We start from the raw sequence: 24652 nt of genomic DNA on the forward strand, positions 1-24652 counted from the left end.
TAGAAACAATATGTCCATTTCATTTGTCATATTGATTGACATTAAACTGTTTATAACATTCCCTTATTATCCTTTAATGTTTTTAGAACATGCAGTGATGTTACCTCTCTTTCTTAATATTGGTAATTTGTATTCTTTTCTCCTGATCTGTCTGGCTTATAAATAGTACTGATATTCCCCTCAAAGAGTGCTTTTGGTTTCATTCATTTTCTTTGCTATTATTCACTTCAATAATTTACAGTCTAAACTTTATTTCTTTGCTCCTGCTTGAGTTTAATTTGCACTTCTTTTTTAGTTTCTTAAGGAAGAAGCTGTGATCATTGATTTGTGACATTTCTTCTTTTCCAATATAGGCATTAATTTAACTATAAAATTCCTTTTAAGTACTGTTTTAGAGCATAACACAAATTTCACGTGCTGTTTCATATTTATTTTCCCTTTTTTATTTCTTTGACCAATGGGTCATTTTAAAGTGTTATTTATTTACCAAATCTTGGAGATTTTACAGATCTTTCTTCTGTTACGTTCTAATTTAATACCATTTTTGTCAGCTAGCACACTTTATGACTTGGTTTCTTTTAAACTTACTGATGCTTGTTTTATGGTTCAAAATATGGTCTATCTTGTTAAACGTTCTGTGTACTTCAATAAAAAGGTGTATTTAGCTGTTGTTTGGTGTAACAGTCTACAAATGTTAATTCAGTCAAGTTGGTTAATAGTGTTGCTATTAGTGTTAACAATCTGCTATAACCTTACCCATTTCTATCTCCTTATTCTATCAATTGACAATTAAAATCTTCAACTATACTGGAATTTCTCTACTGCTCCTTTAGTTCTATTAGTTTTACTTCATGAATTTGGAGGTTCTATTATTAGGTGTGTAAATGCTTAGGACTGTTACCAATTAACTGACCTCTTTATCATTAGGAAATGGTGTTCATTATCCCTGATAATATCATGTCTGAAATCTACTGTGACACTAATATATCACTGAAGCATTTTCTTGAATAGTGTTTACACTGTACATCTCCTTCCATTTTTTTTATCCCATATTCTCTTTCTATTCAAAGTGTGCTTCTTAGAAACAACTTACAGTTGGGTGTTGCTTTTTAATCCAATCTGACAATCTGCCTTCTAACTGGGGTGTTTAGAGCATTTATTATGCTATAATTACTGATATGGTTAGGTTTATCATCTTGCTATTTGCCTGTTATAAGAAGATAAATGGTTCAACTTTTTTAAAAAGTGCAAGAGATTTCAGTACACTTCATCAAAGAAAATAGGTTTACAGTTGTGAGCATGTGAAACACATCTTACTCTTGTTTATCCTTATTTATCATTTATTATTATATTATCACTTATTATTGTATTATTTCCATATGAGCAACTATAAACCTATTCTTACCCCACCCTGTATGTTATATTATGTAATGAGGCAGAAGTACTCAATGTTTCGTTCTGCTTATCAATGAGAACTCAAGGTAGTTTTTACTGTAGGGAATGAGTTTTCATTTAGACAGTATTTTTGTGAGCTGTGACACAGGCCAAAAAAGGTGCAACACATTCAAAACTAAGTGAGTACAAGCTATACAAACAGCAAGAAAGGCTGTTGCTATATTACTAAAAGATGTTATAAACATAATGGTTAGAAGTACACAAACTGCTCCTAATGGTAATTGAGTGTTAAAGAAAATAATGAAAATTGGATATTAGGAAATCTTTTTTAAAGATTTTATTTATTTTTAGAGAAAGGGGAAGGGAGGGAGAAAGGAGAGAAACATCAATGTCGTTGCCTACTGGGGACCTGGCCAGAAATCCAGGCATGTGCCCCAACTGGGAATCAAACTGGTGACTCTTTGGTTCCCAGGCCCACTGTGAATCCACTGAACTATAACAGTCAGGGCAGATATTAGCAAACCTTGACTACTCAGAGTATGTGCTCTCAGATGTTGTGAGGAACAATGGCAGAGTTTGCAAAATTACTCTGCCCAGTGAGGTTTACTGACTGTGAAGAAAAAAAGTGCTGACAAAAGTTTCTGAAAAGAGGAGTGATATAAAAACACTTGTTCATGATGCTAATAATAATAGTCTTTCTTGTTTTCCAGAGGCCTACTCAAGAGTATAGCTGAAATACATTCAGCATCTTAAACAACCTGAACCTACTACACTAAGGCCAAAATACTCCAATTTTTTAATCTCAGAAAAATAGGCTTTGTTATTTTATTGTTCAATTACATTTGTCCAAATTTTTCCCGTTCCTATCCCTGAACCACCCACCCCCTATTCCCACAGTCAATTCCCACACTGTTGTCCATGTCCGTTGATATACTTGTTATTTACCTGGGCCCTTACCCTTCTTTCCCCAATTACCCCGCTCCTCTCTCCCTTCTGGTCATTGTCAGTTGGTTCCTCATGTTCATGTCTCTAGTTCTGTTTTTCTCATTTGTTTTGTTCATTAGGTTCCACTTATAGGTGAGATCATATGATATTTGTCTTTCACCACCTGGCTTATTTCAGTTAGCATAATACTCTCCAGTTCCATCCATGCTGTAGTGAAGGGTAGGACTTCCTTCTTTCCTTCTGCTGTTTAGTGTTCCATTGTGTAAATGTACCAAAGTTTCTAGATCCACTAATTTACAGATTGGCACTTAGGCTGTTTCCAAACTTGGCTATTGTAAATAACATTGCTATGAACATTGGGGTGCATAGGTTCTTTAATTGGCGTTTCAGGATTCTTAGGGTATAATCCCAGCAGCGGAATTGCCAGGTCAAAGCACAGTTCTATTTTTAATTTTCTGAGGAAATTCCATAGTGTTTTTCACAGTTTCTGAACCAGTCTATATTTCCACCAACAGTGCACTAGGGTTCCCTTTTTTCCATACCCTCACCAGCACTTGCTGTTTATTGATTTGTTAACAATGGCCATTCTGACTGATGTGAAGTAGTATCTCATTGTGGTTTTACTTTGCATCTCTCTGATGGCTAGTAATGTTGAGCATTTTTTCATGTGACTGTGGGCCCACTGTATGTCTTCCTTGGAGAAGTGATGTTCAGGTCCTTTGCACATTTTTTCATTGGATTGTCTGTCTTCCTGGAATGGAATCATGTGAGTTCTTCATATAATTTGGAGATCAAACCCTTGTTCAAGGTATCATTTACAAGTATGTTTTTCCATATGGTTGGTTCCCTTTTCCATTTGCTAATGTTTTCTTTAGCCATGCAGAAGCATTTTAATTTGATGTAGTTCCACTTGTTGATTCTTCCTTTGTATCTTGCTCTAGGAGATATATCAGCAAAAATATTGCTGTGTGGGATATCTGGAATTTTACTGCCTATGTTTTCCTATAGGACTTTTATAGTGTCACAACTTATATTTAAGTCTTTTATCCACCTTCAGTTTATTTTTGTGTATGGTGTAAGTTGGCAGTCTATTTCATTTCTTTGCTTGGACCTTTCAGATCTCTCAACACCATTTATCGAAGAAGCTATTTTTATTCCATTTTATGCTCCGACCCCCTTTGTCAAATATTACTTGACCAGAAAAACATGAGTTTATTTCTGGGCTCTCTATTCTATTCCATTGATCTATGTGTGTGTTATGCCTGTAGCAGACTGTTTTGAACTGTGGCTTTGTAATATAGTTTCATTTCAGGTATTGTGATCCCTCCTATTTTGTCCTTCTTTCTCAGATTGCTGGGGCTATTTGAGATCATTTTTGGTTCCATATAAATTTTTCTGAAACACTGGTTCTAAATCTGTGAAATGTCATTGGTATTTTAATATGGATTCCGTTGAATCTATAGATTACTTTGGGTAGTATAGACATTTTAATGATGTTAGTTCTTCCAATCCATGAACATGGTATATGCTTCCATTTATTTGTATCTACCTTAATTTCTTTCTTCAGTGTACAGTTTTCCAAGTATGGTTCTTTTTTACCTCCTTGGTTAAGTTTATTCCTAGATACTTTAATTTTCTTGTTCCTACAGTAAATGGGATTTCCCCCCTGGTTTCTGTTTCTGATACTTCATTGTTGATGCACAAAAATGCCTTAGATTTCTGAAATGTTGACTTTGTATCCTGCTGTTTTGCCAAATTCATTTATTAGGTTGAGTAATTTTTTGGCAGAGCCAATAGGGTTTTCTATGTACACTATCATGTCATCTGCAAACAATGACAGTTTTACTTCCTCCTTCCAATTTCTTTGCCTTTTACTTCTTTTTCTTGTCTAACTGCTGTGGCTAGACCTTCCAATACTATGTTCAATTGAAGTGGTGAAAGAGGACACCCTTGTCTCGTTCCTGACCTTAGGAGGAAAGCTTTTAGTTTTTGCCCACTGAGTATGATGTTGGCTGCAGGTTTCTCATATATGGCCTTTATTATGTTGAGGTATGCTCCCTCTATGACCACTTTGCTGAGTGCCAGTATCATAAATGGGTGCAGTACTTTGCCAAATACTTTTTCAGTATCTATTGATATGATCATGTGATTTCTGTCTCTTATTTTGTTATGTGACATATTGCATTTATTATTTTCAAATATTGTACCATCCTTGCACCCCAGGGATGAATGCCACTTGATCATGGTGTATGATCTTTTTAATGTATTGCTGGATCCAATTTGCCAATATTTGTTGAGAATTTAGCATCTAAGATCATTAGAGATATTGGCCTATAATTTTCTTTCTTTGTTGTGTCTTTACCTGTTTTAGGAATTAGGATAATACTGGCCTCATGAAAAGAGTTTGGGAGTCTTCCCCCTTCTTGAAATTTTTGGAATAGTTTGAGAAGGACAAGAGTTAGCTCTTCCCTAAATGTTTGGTAAAATTTGCCTGTGAAGCCATCTGGTCCAGGACTTTTGTATACCAGCAGTTTTTTGATTACTGCTCAATTCTACTAGTTCATATCAGTCTATTCAGGCTTTCTGTTTCTTCTTGATTCTGTTTTAGAAGATTATATTTTTCCAGAAATTTGTCCATTTCACCGAGGTTGTCAAATTTCTTGGTATATAGTTGTTCTTAGTAAATTCTTACTGTCCCCTGTATTTTTGTGGTATTGGTTGTAATTTCTCTTTCATTTCTGATTTCACTTATTTGGGTTCTCTGTCTCTTTTGCTTAACAAGCCTGGCTAAAAGTTTACTGATTTTGTCTATCTTTTCAAGAAACCAACTCCTGGATGTATTGATCCTTTGAATTGTTCTTTTAGTCTCTATGTCATTTAATTCTGCTCTGACCTTGATTATTTCCTTCCTTCTACTCACGTTGGACTTTGTTGTTCTTCCTCTAGTTCTTATAGATGTAGGGTTAGGTTCTTTTTTTGAGATTTTTCTATCTTCTTAAGATAGGCCTATTTTGCCATGAACTTCCCTGTCAGGACTGCCTTCACTGTGTCATATGGGTTTTGGGCTGTTGTGTGCTAATTTTCATTTGTTTCCAGAAATTTTTTGATTTTTTCTTTGATCTTCTTGCCAATCTATTCATTGTTTAATAGCATGTTATTCAGTCTCCATAAATTTTAATGTTTTTGAGGCTTTTCCCTGAGGTTGGTTTCTAGTTTCAAGCCATTGTGATCTGAAAAAAATGCTTGATATGATTTCAATTTTCTTAAATTTGTAGGGGAATCTTTTGTTTCTTACCATGTGATCTATCTATGAAAATGTTCCATGTGCATTTGAAAAAAAAGTATATTTTGCTTCTTTGGGGTGAAAGGTTCTGTATATATCAATTATGTCCATTGGATGTACTGTGTTGTTCAATGCCATAAAATACTTGATTTTTCGTGTGGAAGATCTATCCATTGTTCACAGTAGGGTAATAAATTCACCTGCTGTGTTTTGCTGTGTGTATTTTTCTAGAAGTTCTCCAAGATTTTCCTTATATATTAAGGTGCTCCTTTGTTGGGTGCATATATGTTTATAATGGTTACATCTTCCTGATGGATTCTTCCCTTAAGTATTATGAAATATCTTTCTCTGTCTCTTTTTATAGCCTTTTTAAAAATTTTTAAAATATCTTTTATTGATTATGCTATTACAGTTGTCCCATTTCCCCCCTTCTCTCCCCTCCCCACTGTACCCCCCTCCCACCCACATTTCCCCCCTTTAGTTCATGTCCATGTGTCATACATGAGTTCTTTAGCTTCTACATTTCCCATACTATTCTTGCCCTCCCCCTATCTATTTTCAACCTACATTCTATGCTACTTATTCTCTACACCTTTTCCCCCTCTCTCCTCCTCCCACCCCCCTACTGCTAGCCCTCCATTTCTGTGGTTCTGTTCCTGTTCTAATTGTTTACTTAGTTTCCTTTGGTTTTGCTTTAGGTGTGGTTGTTATTATTTGTGAGTTTGCTGTCCTTTTACTATACATGTCTTTTCTTTATCTTCTTTTCTTAGATAAGCCCCTTTAGCATTTCATAAAATAAGGGCTTGGTGATGATGAACTCCCGTAACTTGACCTTATGTGAGAAGCACTTTATCTGCCCTTCCATTCTAAATGAGAGCTTTGCTGGATAGAGCAATCTGGGATGTAGGTCCTTGTCTTTCATGACTTGCAATATTTCTTTCCAGCCCCTTCTTGCCTATAAGGTCTCTTTTGAGAAATCAGCTGACAGTCTGATGGGAACTCCTTTGTAGGTGACTGTCCCCTTATCTCTTGCTGCTTCTAGGATTCTCTCCTTCATTTTTACCTTGGCTAATGTAATGATGATGTGCCTTGGTGTGTTTCTTCTTGGGTCCAACTTCTTTGGGGCTCTCTGAGCTTCTTGGATTTCTTGGAAGACTGTTCCCTTTGCCAGATTGGGGAAGTTCTCCTTTATTATTTGTTCAAATACGTGCTCAATCTGTTGCTTTTCCCCTTGAGATTCTGGTACCCCTATAATTCGGATATTGGAACGTTTAAAGGTGTCTTGGATGCTCTTAATCTTTTCCTCATTTTTTTGAATTCTTATTTCATCATGCTTTCCTGCTTGGTTGATTCTATCTTCCTTCTGGTCCACTGTATTGAGACTCAGATGCCTTCCTTTCACTATTGGCTCTCCTCCGTATATCTTCCTGCATCTCTTTTATGGTAACCTGCATCCTTTCATCTAAATTTTGCCCAAAATCAACCAATTCCGTGAGCTTTCTGATCACCAGTGTTTTGAACTGTGCATGTGATAGATTAACTATGTCTTGTTGGCTCAAAAGGATGAGTCCTGGGGGACTGATCTGCTCTGTTGAAAACATATTTTTCCCCTGTCTCTCCTTTTTTTTTTCCCAGTCTGGTTGCTCTTGTTACAGTGGGGGGGCGGAGCCTTAGGTGTTCACCAGAGCTGGGCACCCCAGTCGCTAGATTGTGACGTTATATTTGGGGGCGGGGCGGGAGTGGGGACGGGAGAAAACAATGGCGGTAGTTCCGTTCTCCTGGGCTCAGTCCCTTCTCTGGGCTCCCAGGCTGCGAGTTCTGCCCTGGTCCACAATCGCTACCCCTCTGGGTCTGCCAACCGCAGCTTGCGTACTCAGGGATCACTGCTGCGTTCTTGCGCTCCAGATGGCTGTCGCGCCGATTTGGCGCCAAACTTTCCCCGACCTCCGCGCGCCGCCAACCCGTGCCAGGCCCGCGCCTGCCTGGCTCGTCTTCTCCTACCAGTCTGGATGAACGCGTCTACTTCAACTTCTTGGCTGCCCAACTCCATTCAGATAAATCCTCTGCCGGATCTGGGCGTTATTCTGTCTGTAAATTATTGTTGTTCTAATCTTGGTTGTGCGAGGAGGTACGGTGCGTCCACCTATTCCTCCATCTTGCCGGAAGTCCTCTATAGCCTTTGTTTTAAAGTCTATTTTGTCAGACATAAGTATTTCTACACTGTTTCTTTTTTTTTGTACGTTTGCTTGGAATATTCTTTTACATTACTTCACTTTCAGTCCATGTAGTCTTGTGTGAGGTGGCTCTCTTGTAGACAGCATATATGAAGGTCATGTTTTCTCATCCATTCAGCTACCATATGTCTTTTGGAGCACTGAATCCACTTACATTTAAGGGTATTACTGATAAGTACATACTCATTGCCATTTTTTCCCTTTCTACCTGGGTTTCTAATGTTCTCATTTTCTTTCTTTTTTAAAAGTATTTTTTTATTGATTTTGCTCTTAGTTTTTCCAATTTCCCCTCTTATCCCTCCTCCACACTCCCCCCAACCCTCCAGCATTCCCTCCCCCTTAGTTCATGTCCACGAGTTGTACATATAAGTCCTTTGAGTCCTCTGCTTCCTATACCATTTTTATTTTTCCCATTCTATTTTACGCCTACTGATTATGCTTCTTCTTCCCTATACCTTTTCTCCCCTGTGTCTCCCTCCCCAGTTCCCACTGAACTCCCTCTGTGTGGTGTCCATTTTTGTGATTCTGTTCCTGCCCTGGTTGTTTGCTTAGTTTTTGTTTTCACTGTTTTTCTTTTCTTTTAGGTTCATTTGTTGATAGTTGCGAGTTTGTTGTCATTTTATTGTTCATATTTTTTATCTTCTTTTTCTTAGATAAATGCCTTTAATGTTTCATATAATAAAGGCTTGGTCATGATGAACTCCTTTAACTTGACCTTATCTGGGAAGCACTTTATCTGCCCTTGCATTCTAAATGAAAGCTTTTGCTGGATATAGTAATCTTGCATGTAGTTCCTTGCCTTTCATGACTTCAAATACTTCTTTGCAGCCCCTTCTTGCCTATAAGGTTTCTTTTGAAAAATCAGCTGATAGCTTTATGGTAACTCCTTCGAAGGTAACTGTCTCCTTATTACTTACTGCTTTTAGGATTTTTTGTCTTTAATCTTGGGTAACTTAATGAGGACGTGCCTTAGTGTGTTCCTCTTTAGGTCCAACTTCTTTAGGACTCTCTGGGCTTCCTTGAAGTCTATTTCCTTTGCCAGATTGGGGAAGTCTTCCTTCATTATTTCCTTAAATAAGTTTTCAATTTCTTGCTGCTCTTCTCCTTCTGGCACCACTATAATTCGGATATTGGAACATTTCAGGTTGTCCCAGAGAATCCTCAGCCTCTCTTCGTTTTTTTGGATTTTGTTTCTTCATTCTGATCTAGTTGGATGTTTAGTTCTTCCTTTTGTTCCAAATCCTTGCTTTGAATCCTGGTTTCCTTCCTGTTGTTGGTTCCCTGAATATTTTGCTTTATTTCATTTTGGGTATCTTTCATTTGTTCTTTCATTTTTCGACCAAGCTCAATCAGTTCTATAGCATTTTGATTACCAGGGCTTTAAATTCTCTATCAAATAGGTTGGCAATCTCCTCATCGCTTAGTTCTCTTTTTGAGGTTTTGCTGTGTTCTTTCATTTGGGCCATTATTTCTTTGTCTTGGCACAGCTGATAGGTTGTAAGGGGACGGGGCCTTATTCACCCAGGCAGGGCAACCCACTTTGCTGCACTGCCTGTGTGGGAGGGGCCAGAGGGGGAACAATGCAGATTGCCTGCTTATCTCTAGTACACTTTCCAACAGACTCTCGTGCCAGACTGGAAGTATCTCTTGCTGCAGCAACCCCAGCCTTAACCCACAGTCAGCTCTGAGTCTCGGTTTTCCCCTTAACTCAGGCCCTCCTGCACAGCTCTGCCAATTCGGTAGTCAGCCCCACCCCTCAGCCACCTTATAGCAGTTTTTCTGAGTCCACCTGTGCAGTCTGCCTTATCAGTCTGGTTGTTCTGGTTGATTTTCTCTTTAATTCCTTGGTTGTTGGAATTCCATGCAGTTTGATTTTCTGGCAATTTTGGTTTACTGATTTTAGATTGGTTGTTATCCTCCTTTTGGTTGTGTGAGGAAGTGAAGGGTTTCTATCTATGGCTCCATCTTGGCTGGAACTCTCTAATGTTCTCATTTTCCTAAAGCAGTCCCTTAGCATGTCTGGAAATGCTGGTTTGGTGGAGATATATTCTTTTAGTCTTCTTTTGTCTTTCAAACCTCTTATTTTGCTTTCCAATTCAAATGAGAGCCTTGCTGGGTACAATAATCTTGGTTGCAGTCCTCTGTTTATCCTTACTTTGAATATTTCTTGCCATTCCCTTCTGGCTTGTAGTGTTTCTGTTGAGAAGTCAGCTGCTAGCCTTATTAGAGCTCCCTTGTATGTTACTATTTGTTTTTCCCTTGCTGCCTTTAAGATTTTCTCTATAAATTTTGCCATTTTAACTATGATGTGTCTTGGAATGGGCGTCTGAGTTCATCTTGACTAGGACCCTCTGTGCTCCCCTGACCTGCATGACTTTTTCTCTCATCACATTAGGGAAGTTTTTTGTCATTACTGTTTCAAACAAGTTTTCTTTTTTATTCCTTGTTCCTCCTTTCCTTCTGGTATCTCTATGATAGTTATTATTATGTTTCATGTTGTCCCGTAGCTCCCTAAACCTTCTTTGTTCTTGAAATCTATAATTAAAATCTTGAAAATCTATAATTAAAGCATGAGGTTTTTTAATTTAGTAGAAATATTGGGTTAAAAAATCAAAGTGCTGGGTCTAACCTATATCTCAAGCTAGTTGTTTACTTTGTAAGAGGCTGCAAAAAATACCATACTTTTCAATGATAATACAAACATGACTGTTTTTTTAAAATACTGCTTTATTGTTTAAAATTGTTGGTTTGAATGGGCGTTGAAAGTTTGAGAAACACTGTCCTAGGGGTCTCACTTACTCTCATGATTTTAAAAGCCATCTATATAAGCTGAGATCTAAATTGCAATTTCTACCCTAGCCTTCTTCTCTGAGCTCCAGACTCACCTATCCAATTGCCTCTTTGACTTTATTACTTGAATGCCTCAAAGACACATTAAACCTGTAATGGGCTTCAAACTCTTCATCTTCACCATCTCTCCCCCTTTTCTAATCCTCCCATCTCAGTGAAAACATTTCCTTCTTGGCTGCCTGTGCCAGAAACCTAACATTCACCATTCAAAGTGCAGCCTGAATTGATCTATTTTGTCACCTTCATCTCCACTTTGGACTACACCATAGCTTCTTATGTGGTCTTCCAACAGCCTTTCTGATGCACCTGTGTAGTGTTCAATTACTACTGGAACAAATTAGCACAAACATAAGCAACACAAATTTATTACTTTACATTCCTGTAGAAGTCTGATAGGGGACTCACTGGGCTAACATCAGGGGGACTTGATTCCCTTATGGAGGCTGTACAGGGGAATATACTTCCTCGGATTTTCCAGTTTTTAAAAGCTACCCACATTTTTTGCCTTGTGGCCCCCTTACTTCATCTCCAAACCAGCAACCTTGTGTCTCTTTTGACTGTTCTCCCATAGTTACATCTGACTCACTTCTTAAACCTCCATATTCCACTTTTTAAGAACCCTTATGATTACATTGGACCTGTCTAGATAATCCAAAATAACCACTCTATCATAAGGTCAACTAGTTAGCAATCTTAATTCTCCTTTGCTATGTAACCTAACACATTCCCAGTTTCCAGGGGTTAGGACAGGGATAAGGAGGCCACTATTCTGCCCATCACACTCTCTGTCAAATCATAACTCATTTCCCACACAGAGCCAGAATGATCTTTTTAAAAACATCAATATGTTCATGTCACTTCCTATTTAAAATCCTTCAATGGCTTCCAACTCCTCAAAGAATAAGGCTCAAAATCCTAAACAGATGCCACAAAGCCAGGCATGGCCTAGTTCCTACCAACCTACTGGTGCCATCTTCTGGTTCACTATGTCCCAGGCATACACAGTTTCTCTCTGTTCCTCAAACACCAAAATGATTTCTGCCTCAGGGTCTTTGCTCACACTATTTCTGCTGTCAGACTACCCCTCGCCCTGGCTGGTGTGGCTCAGTGGATTCAGTGCCAGCCTGAGAATTCCCAGTCGAAGGCACATGCCTGGGTTACCAGCCAGGCCCCCAATAGGGGGCATGCAAAAGGCAAGCACAATTGATGTTTCCCTCCCTTTCTTTCTCCCTCCTTGCCTTTCTCTAAAAGTAAACAAATAAAATCTTTTCTTAAAAAGTCCCTCTCACCTCCCATCCAGCCTTTACCTGACTAACTCTTGTTTATCCTTCAGATCTCTGTAAAAGTGGCTTTGCCTGATCTCCCAGCCTCGTACTATCCTAGCTCCTCCCATTATACATTGCCATGGTATACTTTTTCTTTTAGAACTTTCACTACAATTGAAGTTAAATGTTATTTGTGTAATTATTGGCTCAATGTCTGCTTCCCTGCACCAGACAACAAATTCATGAGTGCTGGGGTCTAGTCTGTTGTGTTCACCACTGTAAACCCTGGAACTTAGAATTGACTGGCATATAGCAGGTGCTCAATAAATAAACAAGTGCCATCAGACATAATTTCAAAAGCAGGCCTAACTCTGACAGGGTGAGTGGCATAAGCCCAATACCTCAACATTCCACTTGAGCACTTTAGGCCAGGTGGGTCACACTGAACATATTGTCTCACTCCATTCCTTCAAACCCCTATTACAAACATGGGCCTCCAGCCTTGTCCCAAACTGTGTTCCTGATAACCAAAAACTATTAGGCTTATTTCCCTGACCTTGTGCTATACCTGCCATGCCAATCCTGGTAAGACTATCTTATTTCTCTATCCCTACTCAGGTGTTGTACCACTAGAAAGAAGTTCTAAAAACATGGACGTTCATGTCACAAAAAGGTCATGATTTTCTGCAGCTCAGGAATCCTCCTTTTGTCTCTGACTCTCTCTGACATCCCTCACAGGTCCTTTTTTACTCACACTAAGTCCTATATCCTACATTAGACTGGAAAAGTGTGTTCTGGAACCAGAAAATTTTAGATTTAAAACCTGGTTCTATCCTCATCCAGAAAGTTCACTGAACTTTGAGTCTTACATTGTCACTAAAAAAAAAAAAAAAAACGAGGCTAATAATTTATTAATTCCTCACCAAATGACCTACCTCACCAAAGTATTAGATAACCTAAGTTTGGGCATACCTTGTTTAGCACTGCCCCCAGGCACCAAACACTGGCATGTCACACTGCACTCCAAGCTTAGCTACACTAACTCCATTGTTAGAACAATTATAAAGAATGACAAGAAGATACAGGTATCAGCATATGAGCCCCTGATTATATGTTGATCCTAAGAATATATTTTCATAGACACTATGTTCTCGACAGAACTTTCATTTCCAGAAATATCCTACCCTCATCCCCCCTCCAGCCTGAGTACGTCTATAAAATACACTGCCTGACTAAAAAAGAGATTACATAGATGTTAGTTACCACTGTCCACAACCCCTCATCCTCATTCTCTGAGGATACTCATACTGAGACTTTTGCTCATTGTTGTAGACACTGGCCTGCAGTGTCCGCGTCATTATGGATGAAATGAAACATCCACATGGACTACAGAGTCCAGTGGAGGAAAGGGACAGCATGGCTTTTCTCTCAAGGGGAGCAAAAACCTTGGCCTTTGCCATGACCAGCCTTTATTGGGTTTCTCAGCACATTACACGATGGTCCTCATTTACTATGCACAGGTTCGCTTTAGGTGGTTACCTTTTACAGAAAACAAAGGAGCCAATGCTGCTAATGACATCACAGAAGAGGGATAATTGCAAATGAAAAGGCAAAAGTGGTTGAACTGGTTACACTCATCCTTGGAAGGTTTAGCATGGATTTTAGGAAATTACTTTGCAGTAAATGTCCTCAATTCAGGGTAAGGGAGTTTTTAAGCATGACCAAGACTCAAAGAGGCCTAGGTACATTGCAGGCCTGATTCCTCATGGGAGAACCTATCCATGGGCATGAGTCCTGTGCATCTCCGAGTGGGAGCTGGGCCCACGCCATGCAGAACAGTCTCCTACAGCTCATCATATATGCATTCTCTCCACTTCACTTCACTTTGTCCAAACTATACTTGCCATTCTTTCACTTATGTGGGCTTTGGTCATTTTGACCTTCCCATAAGTCTACTTATATAACTTAACTCCTACCTCAAATGTAATGTACTTCAATAAACCTTCCTAGTACCCCAGGTACCCTCTGGAATCACTCTGTACCCACACATATATTACAAGACCCCTGAGGTTAGGCTCTGATTTGATCTATATTTATAAACTCCTCCCTAGTGTCTAGAAAGGTGTTTTATATGCAGTAGCTACTTTACTAAATATTTGTTGAATGAGTAAAATAATAAATCAATGATTGAGTCTAGTTTAGACACATCTGAGGGACAACCCATAGAACTGTCCACCACCCAGCTCAAGAAAGTGGTCAGGACTACAGATCCACATTGGGCTTGTGTAATCACAATTACGATTCAGTGATAAATTATAGAAAAGAAAAAATTAAAGGTGTAGTCTCAGGAAAACCAAAAAAGAGAGTGATGACAAACATCCCTAAAAGCATTAATGCTACAGAAAGACAGAAGAGGTTGAAGACATAAAGTTTGCCACTGTATGTGGTCATTTGAAGGTTCCTGGTAACCTCCTAGCAAGTAAGGGTTAGGGGCAGAAGTGAGGCTGGAGCTGAGGTATGAGTAACGAGTGATAAAAAAAAATATGACTATTCTTTCAAGAAGTTTGACAAAAAAAGGAGAAAGAATCATGGTTTCAAGGGAGTTTGGAAGCAGGTGTGAAGATAAAATAACAGAGAAAAAGGTGGCTCAGCAGGTAAAGCATGACACAAGCATACAACTGTCATCCCTGCTACCACTAAGCAACGAAATGGGGTGAAAGACGACAGGGGGACTAATCAAATTCTGTTGCTTACTTACCTGAGTGGTCTTGGAAAACTCATTTCCCCTTCCCTGAGCTAACCTATCAGATTATTCTAACAGTATGAGTTAGTAAGTGTAAAGGAATTTTAGAAGGGCTTACCACTTTGTATAAAAGCCTTACTATTGTAATAAATGGTTTGTAATCTTGAACAGATGTTTGTAATTTTTCATTCTCTCTCTCTTTTTTTAATCCTCACCTGAGGGCATATCGATTGATTCCAAAAAAGGAGAGAGACAGAAATACAGACAGACACAGACAGACAGACAGACAGACAGAAACATTGATGTGACAGGAACACTGATGATCAGGTGCCTCCCGAACACTCCGACAGGGAACTGAACCCACAACCCAGTCATGTGCCCTTATTGGGAATCCAACCCCTGGCCTTTTGGTTTATGGGACAATGCTCCAACCAACTGAGCCATACCAGCCAGGGCTCATTTTTCATTTTTACTCATCAGTGTGACAGAGAGAAGCTGAAATTCCCTCATATGTAATATTGATCTATTTATTCCATTCCCAGTAAACAAGGCTAAGACAATCACAAAGAGATAGAGAAAGGCAGGTTAAAGTAAAGGTATACAGAGTCAAGGCAACAACGCCAACCCTTCCAACCCATTTCTACAAACGTTGCAAATTTCCTAAACTGGAGGACATTAGTAAAGAACTACCTCCCCTCAGGTGGATGAAGGGCTGCCAAGAGCTCATATCAGAAGTGAGTGTGCCTGTTGCTTCTGTCAATCTGGTCTGCCTTGGCAGGGACATTATGCTTACCTCAAGGTGTCAGGTCAGGGATAGGCTTCAGTAGAATCATCACTGACCTCATGACTTTCTTGAAAAATAAAATGGAATTGTGTACTTAAATAAAGTTTTTGTAGCTCCTGGGTTATCTCGTTCTGGGTCTTCCCCACCCCAAGGAAATGCTAGAAGCTCAGTGGTGATCTTTCACACTCAAACCATGTCAGGAGACTTTCCACCTGAAGGGGCGACTGCCTCTGAATATTGCTATGTTCAGGGTCAGTGTACACGCGTCTGGTAGTTTTAATTATAATCATCTTTGCCACAGCATTTTCACTGCACAACTAATCAACCATAAGGAAATTTCACCATAAAAGATAAAAAAACAAAAACTAAAAGGAAGACATTAAGAAGAACATAATGAAACATGAAAAAGTAATAAAATTAAAAAGACTTGCAAAAAATGAAAATACATTGTCTTTCAAGTGTTTTGTTCAAGTACATATTTTTTTTGCTTGTTAATTTGTCTCCTCATTCAGAATTGCACTTATCTTTTTTCACTAACGTTTCTTCCTTCATTAAGAGAGGTATCAGTTTCCAACTAAAGAATAAATAATGTTCTCGAAGACTGTTGTGAATTAGTAGCTGCCTCTGTCATGTTTGCCACAGTTTGGTAAACTTGGTTTTGATGGGTAGCTTTGATGAGATCTGACATACTCGCAAAAAAAAAATGCAAAAACTGGTATGTTATTATTTTCTAGTATAGTGTGCAATCCAGCTAAGATTTATATAATATAAAAATGGGAGTACTGCAAGAAATTTGCCAATGGAGAAATGAAACCAAACTGACAACTAGCTTAAATACATTGCTGGTTGATTCATCATGAAGAAATGAAACCAAACTGTCAAGTAATTATTTTGAAGAAATGAAACCAAACTGTCAACTAATTATTTTACCTTTTATGGTGAAATTGCCTTACTGCCAATGAGCTGTGTGGTGAAAATGTTTGTTGTGAAAATGCTCATACAAAAGTGCTTGAGGCAAAGATGTTTATAGTGAAACTACACATAACCCAGTGTAACATTTCCTCAAAGCACTTGTGAGTGGAATACACTATTACACAGAAGGTCTATTTGCAATAGGAGGTATCTTTGCAGATCACAGGTGGCATACTAAGGATGCTTACAAAACGGTACAGGAAGAAACTAGGCAGAAGTGTCCATTAAGGCAGTTTACAAATGACTTTCCTTCACATAGAATTTATTCTCTTGTTCAATGGCAAGAAATGACAAACAGTGATTTAAATTGATGAGTAATGCAAAAGTCACCTGCATTTATCTTTTAAGATCATTGTATTTTTTATAAAACCTTCCCAATTGTTTGGCTTAGGGTAACATTAAAATTAATTTTCATTCCATGAGTACATCTGGAGAGACTATCCAGATACCTCTTCTATTAAAAGAAACTAACAAATTACGAGAGAAATCCACATGCAGATGTTGTCTGTATTTTTAAAAATTAAACTTTGTTGTCAGTATTCATATGGTTATAAGAAAACAAACAGTATCAGTATATGTAAAGCTAGTAGCCTTAAGGCACATTAGAGTGATATAATAAGGGTTAAAAGAAGTGGGATTCTATGCAGAAGGCTCACTACTTTCAATAAAAGTCAGTCTACTGAAATCAAGCAAAATCGTTAAGGTGATAACAAAAAATAGCATTTCTTACAAAGGAGAGAGATGATATAACAAACCAAATATATGAGACATTCATTAATGCTTTTATAATCCTCACAAACATACAAATGACCCAATAGCAAATGCTGATGTATAAGTGATGGAGGATGGAGAATAAACAGTGAGACCAAAAACCTCTCTTTGGTACAATCACCTTTGTTAAATTAACAAATATTTTCTGAGTGCCTATTAAGTGTACCAGGCTCTGTTCTCTAAACTGAGAATACCACAGTAAACAAAACAGACAAAAGTCCTTGCTCACATGGAGCTTAGGGCATAGTGAAGGATTCCAAATATGTGACTTTGAGCAAGACATGTACTTGGGTGACTAAAAGGTTTGTTACAGAGAAATCAAGACAAGGAAGACTGCCAACACAAACTGAACACATACACACACAGACGGTACAAAATGAAGGTTGTTGATGACAGTGAAACTTAATATATATGCAGAGAGCACTTTCTCATATTTTTAAAGTGTTTTTGCTAAAATCAAATACAAGCAACTACTTTCCTCTGATGTAACCTGATACTAGAGGACTATATGTATAAACAAACAAAAAAAATCTCAGATGACCACTGTTACATGATGAACTGGGATGGAACCACACTGTGCAACCAACAAATACATACTAACAGTTTCTGCTGGATAAATACTTTAAAAATAAACAAATTAACTGATAAACTCTGTAATTTATCTGGAAACATATTTCAGAAATGGAAGTATTAATTACACCAAAGAAGTTTTTGCAATTATAGAAACAGGGTTATAGAGTAAATTTAGGCAGATATCTCTGCATATGGGGTAGTTTCATATATTTAGTCCAACAATTTGCTGAAATGTGACTCTGCCATTTTTCCAGTCAGCATAGTGTACATTTGCCATGTTACTAAGCGACTTCAACTCTGACAAGAGATTGAGGGATTATTCTTGGCAAATAGATTGCACTCTTTGAGTGCTGTACATTAAATAAATGTATAAAAGTGAAGGAGACAAAAATACATGCAGGCATAATGCATACACCGTAATCAAACAAGGAGGGAGACAAAACTTGCAGTTGAAACGTTCCAGGTCACCAGTTCTGTCCACTGAAAAAGAAACTCGAAGAACTTCACTAGCCAGAGACTTAGAACATACACTCGGCTCCCCCAAGTTTTAAATGACTGTCCACCTAGAAGGGAAGTAGTGACGGTTCCTTCTAGACCCATTCAAGACCCGGGGGTCGAATCCCCTAGCTTTAGATGGGTGGGACTGACACGTACACCTAAGGCAAAGGAAAAGGAACAGATCCGAAGCTCCAGTTGAAAGCAAAACACAAAGTTTACGAAGCTGATGTAAGGGAGGGGGAGAAACCACAGCCATTAAAAAAGTAACTGATAAGAAAGCAATACAACGTTGGAGAACCCACCGGGCCATCTACACCACTCAAATGGGCAGGAGTGGAAAGCCGCAAGGGCTGGGATCTTCAAGCTTCGGCACTCAACACCCAGCCCGAAGCAGCTGATGGGGAGCAGTTCCTGGGAACCCCCTCCCACCAACCCCGCCCACTGGGTCCGCCCCGTCCCGCCCCGCTACTCACCGGATTTGCTTCCCACATAACGGTGGCGAAATTGAGCGGAGGAGAGCCTGGTGGAAGGGGCTAGCAGCGGACCGAGGTGTTGGTTTTTCCCTAGGGTGCCCGGGAACGAAGGGTTGGAGAGGCAACCTTTACGCAGGCCTTCCTTCTCCCCGCCCTGTCACAAGCCAGCGTCTTTGGACTACCGAACCTCCCGACTTCCGCCCAAAGCGCTGGCCCCGCCCCACCCCCCCCGGAAGCTGGTCCCTCCCCTGCCGCTCCCTTCCGGACACTGGTGGCGGGTCTTGATGGGAGGAGCTTGTGAGTATGTGGGTTGTAACAGAGTTTAAAGGGTTTCTAGTCCAACCACAGTTTTAGTGTTAATGCCCAATACAACATCCCCATCAAATGATCTTCAAGCCACGGTTGGTTGTATTTCTTTCGATAGTTGTTGCTTACCGTATACTGAGTGTAGGGCCTGGGAATTGATCCCAGTACAACCAGTGACATTGGGACAAGCCTCATAATCTAACTGGCAGTTTCCTAATCTTCAGAATGGAGATAATAACATCTTCAGTATGTACCTAAGAATGTAGTGGCATCGTCTAAAGTACCTAGCACAGTATTTGGCATACAGCAAGAACTCAAGTAGTGGCAGTTGTTTGCCAGGCACTGCTAGGCACTCCAGAGGACCAGATTGACCCAAATGCAGTCCATGCCATCATGGAGCTTAGAGTCTAAAGAAAAAAAACAAAAAGTAATACAGATAAATAAAAAGGTGCAGCATGGTGTATAGAACATATCAAGCACAGGGTTCTAAGAGATCATGCTTACTTAGGAGAGGTGTCTGCTCCCATCCCCTCCTCCCCATAAGAGGTATAAGGATGTACTCCTGCTGAAGTTACCCGGGTAAAAGAGCTAAGAGAGGGGGTGAATCTTCTAGGTAAAAAATAGAATCTACCCTTTGGAAATACAAAAGAAACAGTTTGCTATAGATCCTCCTGGGCTTTTCTATACCTTTACACATTAAAAAAAAAATCAAAGAGTACCTGCAGACTTAAAACATGACATTATTTTCACTTAATATGATGCAGATAGTCTTCATTCTGATACACATAAATGTATTTCATCATTGTAAAGTTATCATTTTAAAGACATGTCATTCCATAGTTCGTTACACACACACATTTGAAATAATCCATCATGATAGACATTTAAGTGGTCTTTTAATTTCTTACTATTTCATAAAAATTCAACAATAAACATTTTTGCACTAACACTTCTGTACATTTGTCCATTTACCTCTTTGGAATAAGCTCTAAGAAATGGAACTGTTCAATAAGAAAGTATGTAAATTTCAAACTTTGATACATATTCCCAAACTACACTAAAAAATATCATATTATGTATATTTTCAATCTCTAATTTATTCTTTTTTTTTAAATATTTATTTATTTATTTATTTATTTTTAGGGAGGGAAGGCAGGGAGAGAGAGAGAGAGAGGGAGAGAGAGAGAGAGAAACATCAATGTGCGGTTGCTGGGGGTTATGGCCTGCAACCCAGGAATGTACCCTGGCTGGGAATCGAATCTGGGACACTTTGGTTCCCAGCCTGCGCTCAATCCACTGAGCTACGCCAGCCAGGGCTTAATTTATTCTTATAAATGAATTGAGGTAGGGATCATCATTTTATGTTAACCAGTCACCCCAATAACACTTCTTAAATAATCTATTCTTTCCCCACTTTAAAGTGCCACCATCAATCAAAAACTAAATTTGTGTGTATCTGTTTCTGAACATTCTCATCTATTTTATTAGCTCTCTGCCATTTCCTGTGCTATGCCATACTTATTATAAGTTGGTAATATATTTGTTTTCTCATAAAGCAAGTCTCCTAATGCTATTTCCAATTTTTCAAAATCATGAGTCCTCTTATTCAGGAACACATGTCTTGATGTGCCTAGGTCTTTCATATGTTAAATAACACAAAAATTTCTTGTAGATTTGTACAATTCTTGTGAAATTTGTTCCTAGATATTTTATAGGGTATTTTTGGTTATTGTGAATAGGGAAAACTACTGATTTTTGTGTAATCTTGTATCCTACCATACTGTGAAAATTTCGTATTAGTCCTAGTAGTTTGTGAATTTTATGTCAATAATCACATCACCTACAAAGAATTCAGTTTTCTATCTTCCTGTTGCATTGCCCAAAACCTCAGAAAATTTTTGAAGAATGCAGAATAAGATAATGGGCATTCAGTCTTTAATGCAGTAAGACAAGCATTTGCCCTTTGTTGGTGCTAGATATTCTTTAAAAACACCATTGCCTTTAAAGAATTCCTAGTTTATACACCATTCCTGGTTTATTATTAGCTTTTAATTAGTAAAGGGTGTTAAATTTAATCAACTTTCTCATAAACTTTATTACTGTATTTATTTTTTACTCTGACTTATTAATATAATGAAATATATACTAGTTAGATTTTCAAATGTTCAACTCATCCTTACAGTCTTGAAATAAACTCTCCATCATGTATTCATTAGTCTTTGACTACACTCCTGGCTTCAATTTGTTAGTCTTTTATTTAGGATTAAAATTTATTCATAATTAATCAAAGTGGTCCATTGTTAATGGTGCTTTTTGTGATTGTCTTTAGCAAGTTTTGTTAAGTGAACAGTAACAGTTTAAGTAATTTAGGAGTTAGCTCTTCATCAAAGGTGGAGTGGAATTTTGCAAAGCAAGTTTAACTGGAAAGATTGGGACCAGGCCCTCAACCTTTTGTGGTCAGACCTATATTTGACTTCCCAGGAGACTCCAGGTTGCCTGAGCTGGTGGTCAGAGAATGATGGGTTAGGGAGAACACAACCAGTTTGGATATATATATCAGGAGGATAACTTTTCAGAATATACTGCTATATCCCAAAGGAATATAGAGGAAACATATTTCATAAACTGAAAACAGATGTGCAAATTTTAGATAATTTTTTCTTATTATTCTTGATTTAAAACCACTTAGAGAGCAAGTGTGGGAATGGGCCTTACTGATCATTTAGGCCTGGGGTCGCAAACTGATAACTAAGGAGCTCTAGTACACACAGAGTATTTAAAAATGTTTTTTTAAAGCAGGAAATTTCACGTTAAACAATATGGATCTCCAGTTTCTCTTAGACATTGTATTCTCATATGCCAACAAGTGGCCAAATCCTGTGGACCCATGTAGACTGGAAGTGGACTCTCAGGTTTACCCGAGTTAGCAGGCCAATATTACTCATCCTCATTTAAATGACCTGGGGCTTATGTATTTGGGTTTGTATTGAGTATAATCCGCCTCTTACTTTGCTGAGGAAATGTAATGGATCTGGGACTTATAAATATCCTTATAGAAAATACCTTCTTAGCACTCTCTCATACCTTTCTCAAGGGTGGGCTCAATCATTGGGGCTCAGACTCTCCCACTTTCAATAGGTTATTCTCTGCATGTAATGCCTGAAATGTTGCCTATTACAGAGTCTGGCACTGGGAATGCTTCCGCCTGCATTATAGTTCTTGGCAATATGCCACAGAGCAGAAAGTATGCATACTGACCACGGTCTCACTAGTTTTCTCGGGAAGACCAAACAAATGGAAGACGTTTTACATTATCTCTCATGTTTTCTGTGTGTGTTCTGGAAGGAAATGTCTTAAACCCTGCTAAGCCCAGTCCTAGGAGCCTGGGTGACTACAAGCCCACTCCCACCTGGTGGAGTTTATTAAATCTTTGAATGCCAGGAGGGGTGGGAGGAAATGCCCAGGGGAAAGGAGAGAGAAGATGAGCAGAGAACTATCACTGGAAAGCATGAACATAATCAGAAAGCAGGTAGTTGAGCAGCAAAGTGAATTTGGGGGCTGGGAATCAGTCTTCTATAAAGACAATAGGAGAAAAGAGAACCAAGGTGAGATACAGGATATAGCACATATTATTTCAGTGTTATGTTCATAATTGTTTTAATTTTTAAAGGCCACATTTACAGCCAGAAATGGAGCACTAGGAATGCATATGGAAGACAGGCTGGATTTGACATAAAGGAGGAGCAGGAGACTAGAAGAAAGTGCAAAAGGAGAGAAGGGGTGCAGGAGCAAGGGAGAAAAGAGCTTCATTTGTGCCCATAAGCCTTGAATATAAAGACCCAGCCTCAGTCTGAAACAGAGCCAGCAGTGAGGCAGCCTCAGAATCAGCCCTGCTGCTGAGGTCTGACATGTGAACAACCCAGCAGGAATTAAAGAGGTGAAATCAGCAGATGAAACACTTGCTGAAGCCGAGATAAGCATTCCTGGGTAGGAATTTTTCAAAAAATCAAAATGAATCCTGTAAATCTTCCTAATTAGGAAACATGACAAGAAACTAAATTCAACCAAAAAAAAAAAAAATGAAGTGCTGAATAACACACCCACACTAAATGGAAAGGCTCTATTGAAAATACCACTGATTATTAGTTTTCGCTGCTCAAGGAAATTATCTCGGCACAATGATGGGCATCAACATGCAGCTCACAGCAGCAGTCAAAAGCAGCAGCTGAGATGTGTGGCCATCCTAATTAGAGGAGGGAGAATTCTGAAAAGGCTCTGGAGCTGTGACATTCCTGGCTGAAGCTTTCCTTCTAGGAATGCCACATAAGGGTTTTGGTCATCACATTGTAAAAGGGAACTTAATAGGAATGATCTGGAAAAGGACAGTAGAACTGCCTTGGGAAAGAGTGCTAGAAGCTTTGAGGCTAAAGGCAAAAAGCAGGAAAACACTTCCATAAGAAATCATTTTCAAACCAAGAGAGAGGAAGGCAAGTAAAAGCCTATGGTGGTGGAAAGGGCAGCTGGTGGCGTATTGTTTGCACTTAGGTCATTCCAGGCATTCCAGGTAATTACCTGTTCCTTGTGAGCACATCCAGGGAGCTTGAGAAATTACAGCAGATTATCTAGTATGAATTATTCTTCTATTCACTCCGCAAATATTTAGCAAGCACCCTCCATGTTCCAGGCACTGTCTCTAGCCTGTTAGGTTAGGTCAGTGAAGAAGATGGAGGAAAATTCCTGCCCTTGTGGAATCTATATGCTGAGTAGTGGGGGTGGGAAGGCCCTGGGCTGGGAATGGGGGGAAACATGTAATGTAGTGTAACAAACATTGTGTAGATGCTGTAAGATAATAAGAACTATAAAAAAACCATAGATCAGGGTAAGGGATATTGAGCGTAGTTGGGATGGTCCTCATTGAGCAAATAGCATTTGAAGTAAAATCTGGAGGAGGTAACAAAGCAAGCTTAATGGATATCAGGCAAAAAGTATTTTATGCAGAGGAAACAGCTGGTATGAAGTCCCTAGGAGTGCATGTGTGTGTTGGAGAGGGAGGAGGAGAGATGTACCCCCATATAACAATTAGCAAATATTTACACTAAGTATGTGTCTGACAATGTTATAAGCTCTTCATATACATTAACAAATATAATTCTCACAGCAACCCTATAAAGTAGATACTCTTATTATCCCCTACTTGGCCAAAGGACAAAGATCCAAACCTGGCTTCAGAGCCAGGGCTCCTAATCACCACATTACTCCCTCTCTCAATGCGGTTTCAACCCATCTGCTTCTGGTACCAGCCCTGCATATCCAGTTGCAACTGGAATTCAAGTACTGTCCTAGGATAAAATCATGTTTGTTTTTTTTAAAGCAGTGTTGCTCACTGCTTTACCACCTATGACCCTTCCCCTGACCCTTTGCTCCCTTCTCCCACCAACTCAAGAACCACTTTTTTTCTGCAGGTTCATCAGTGGGGTCTATTGCTTCTGCCCAGCAAACCAAGTAAATGTCTGTGGTTGGAGCTTTGGTTCAGTTTGGGCTGGGGAGCTGGGGAGCAGTG

The 24652-nt window shown here is 39.0% G+C and overlaps 1 protein-coding gene and 1 long non-coding RNA gene across 7 annotated transcripts in view; one reads left to right on the top strand and one right to left on the bottom strand.

Moving 5' to 3' along the window:
- Window positions 1-18989, bottom strand: part of PARP11 (poly(ADP-ribose) polymerase family member 11) — an 84795-nt gene extending 65806 nt beyond the window's left edge. For 4 of the 6 annotated variants that reach the window (XR_004901469.1, XM_036018545.1, XM_028533134.2 and 1 more), the window contains exon 1: window positions 18787-18989. Coding sequence is in view for 3 of the 6 variants with exons in the window: in XM_036018545.1 (XP_035874438.1) it covers window positions 18787-18804 (18 nt within the window). In the remaining 3 variants the exon portion in view is untranslated. The other 2 variants (XM_036018546.1, XM_036018544.1) reach the window with 2 other exon arrangements.
- Window positions 18990-19021: 32 nt separating this feature from the next.
- On the top strand, window positions 19022-23564 carry LOC118498971. The gene is made up of 2 exons (XR_004901470.1): window positions 19022-19083; window positions 22763-23564. It is a non-coding gene; the product is annotated as an uncharacterized LOC118498971 (long non-coding RNA).
- The last annotated feature ends 1088 nt before the right edge of the window (window positions 23565-24652 follow it).

The sequence above is a fragment of the Phyllostomus discolor genome, chromosome 2, assembly GCF_004126475.2.
Source record: "Phyllostomus discolor isolate MPI-MPIP mPhyDis1 chromosome 2, mPhyDis1.pri.v3, whole genome shotgun sequence".
NCBI lineage: Eukaryota > Metazoa > Chordata > Mammalia > Chiroptera > Phyllostomidae > Phyllostomus > Phyllostomus discolor.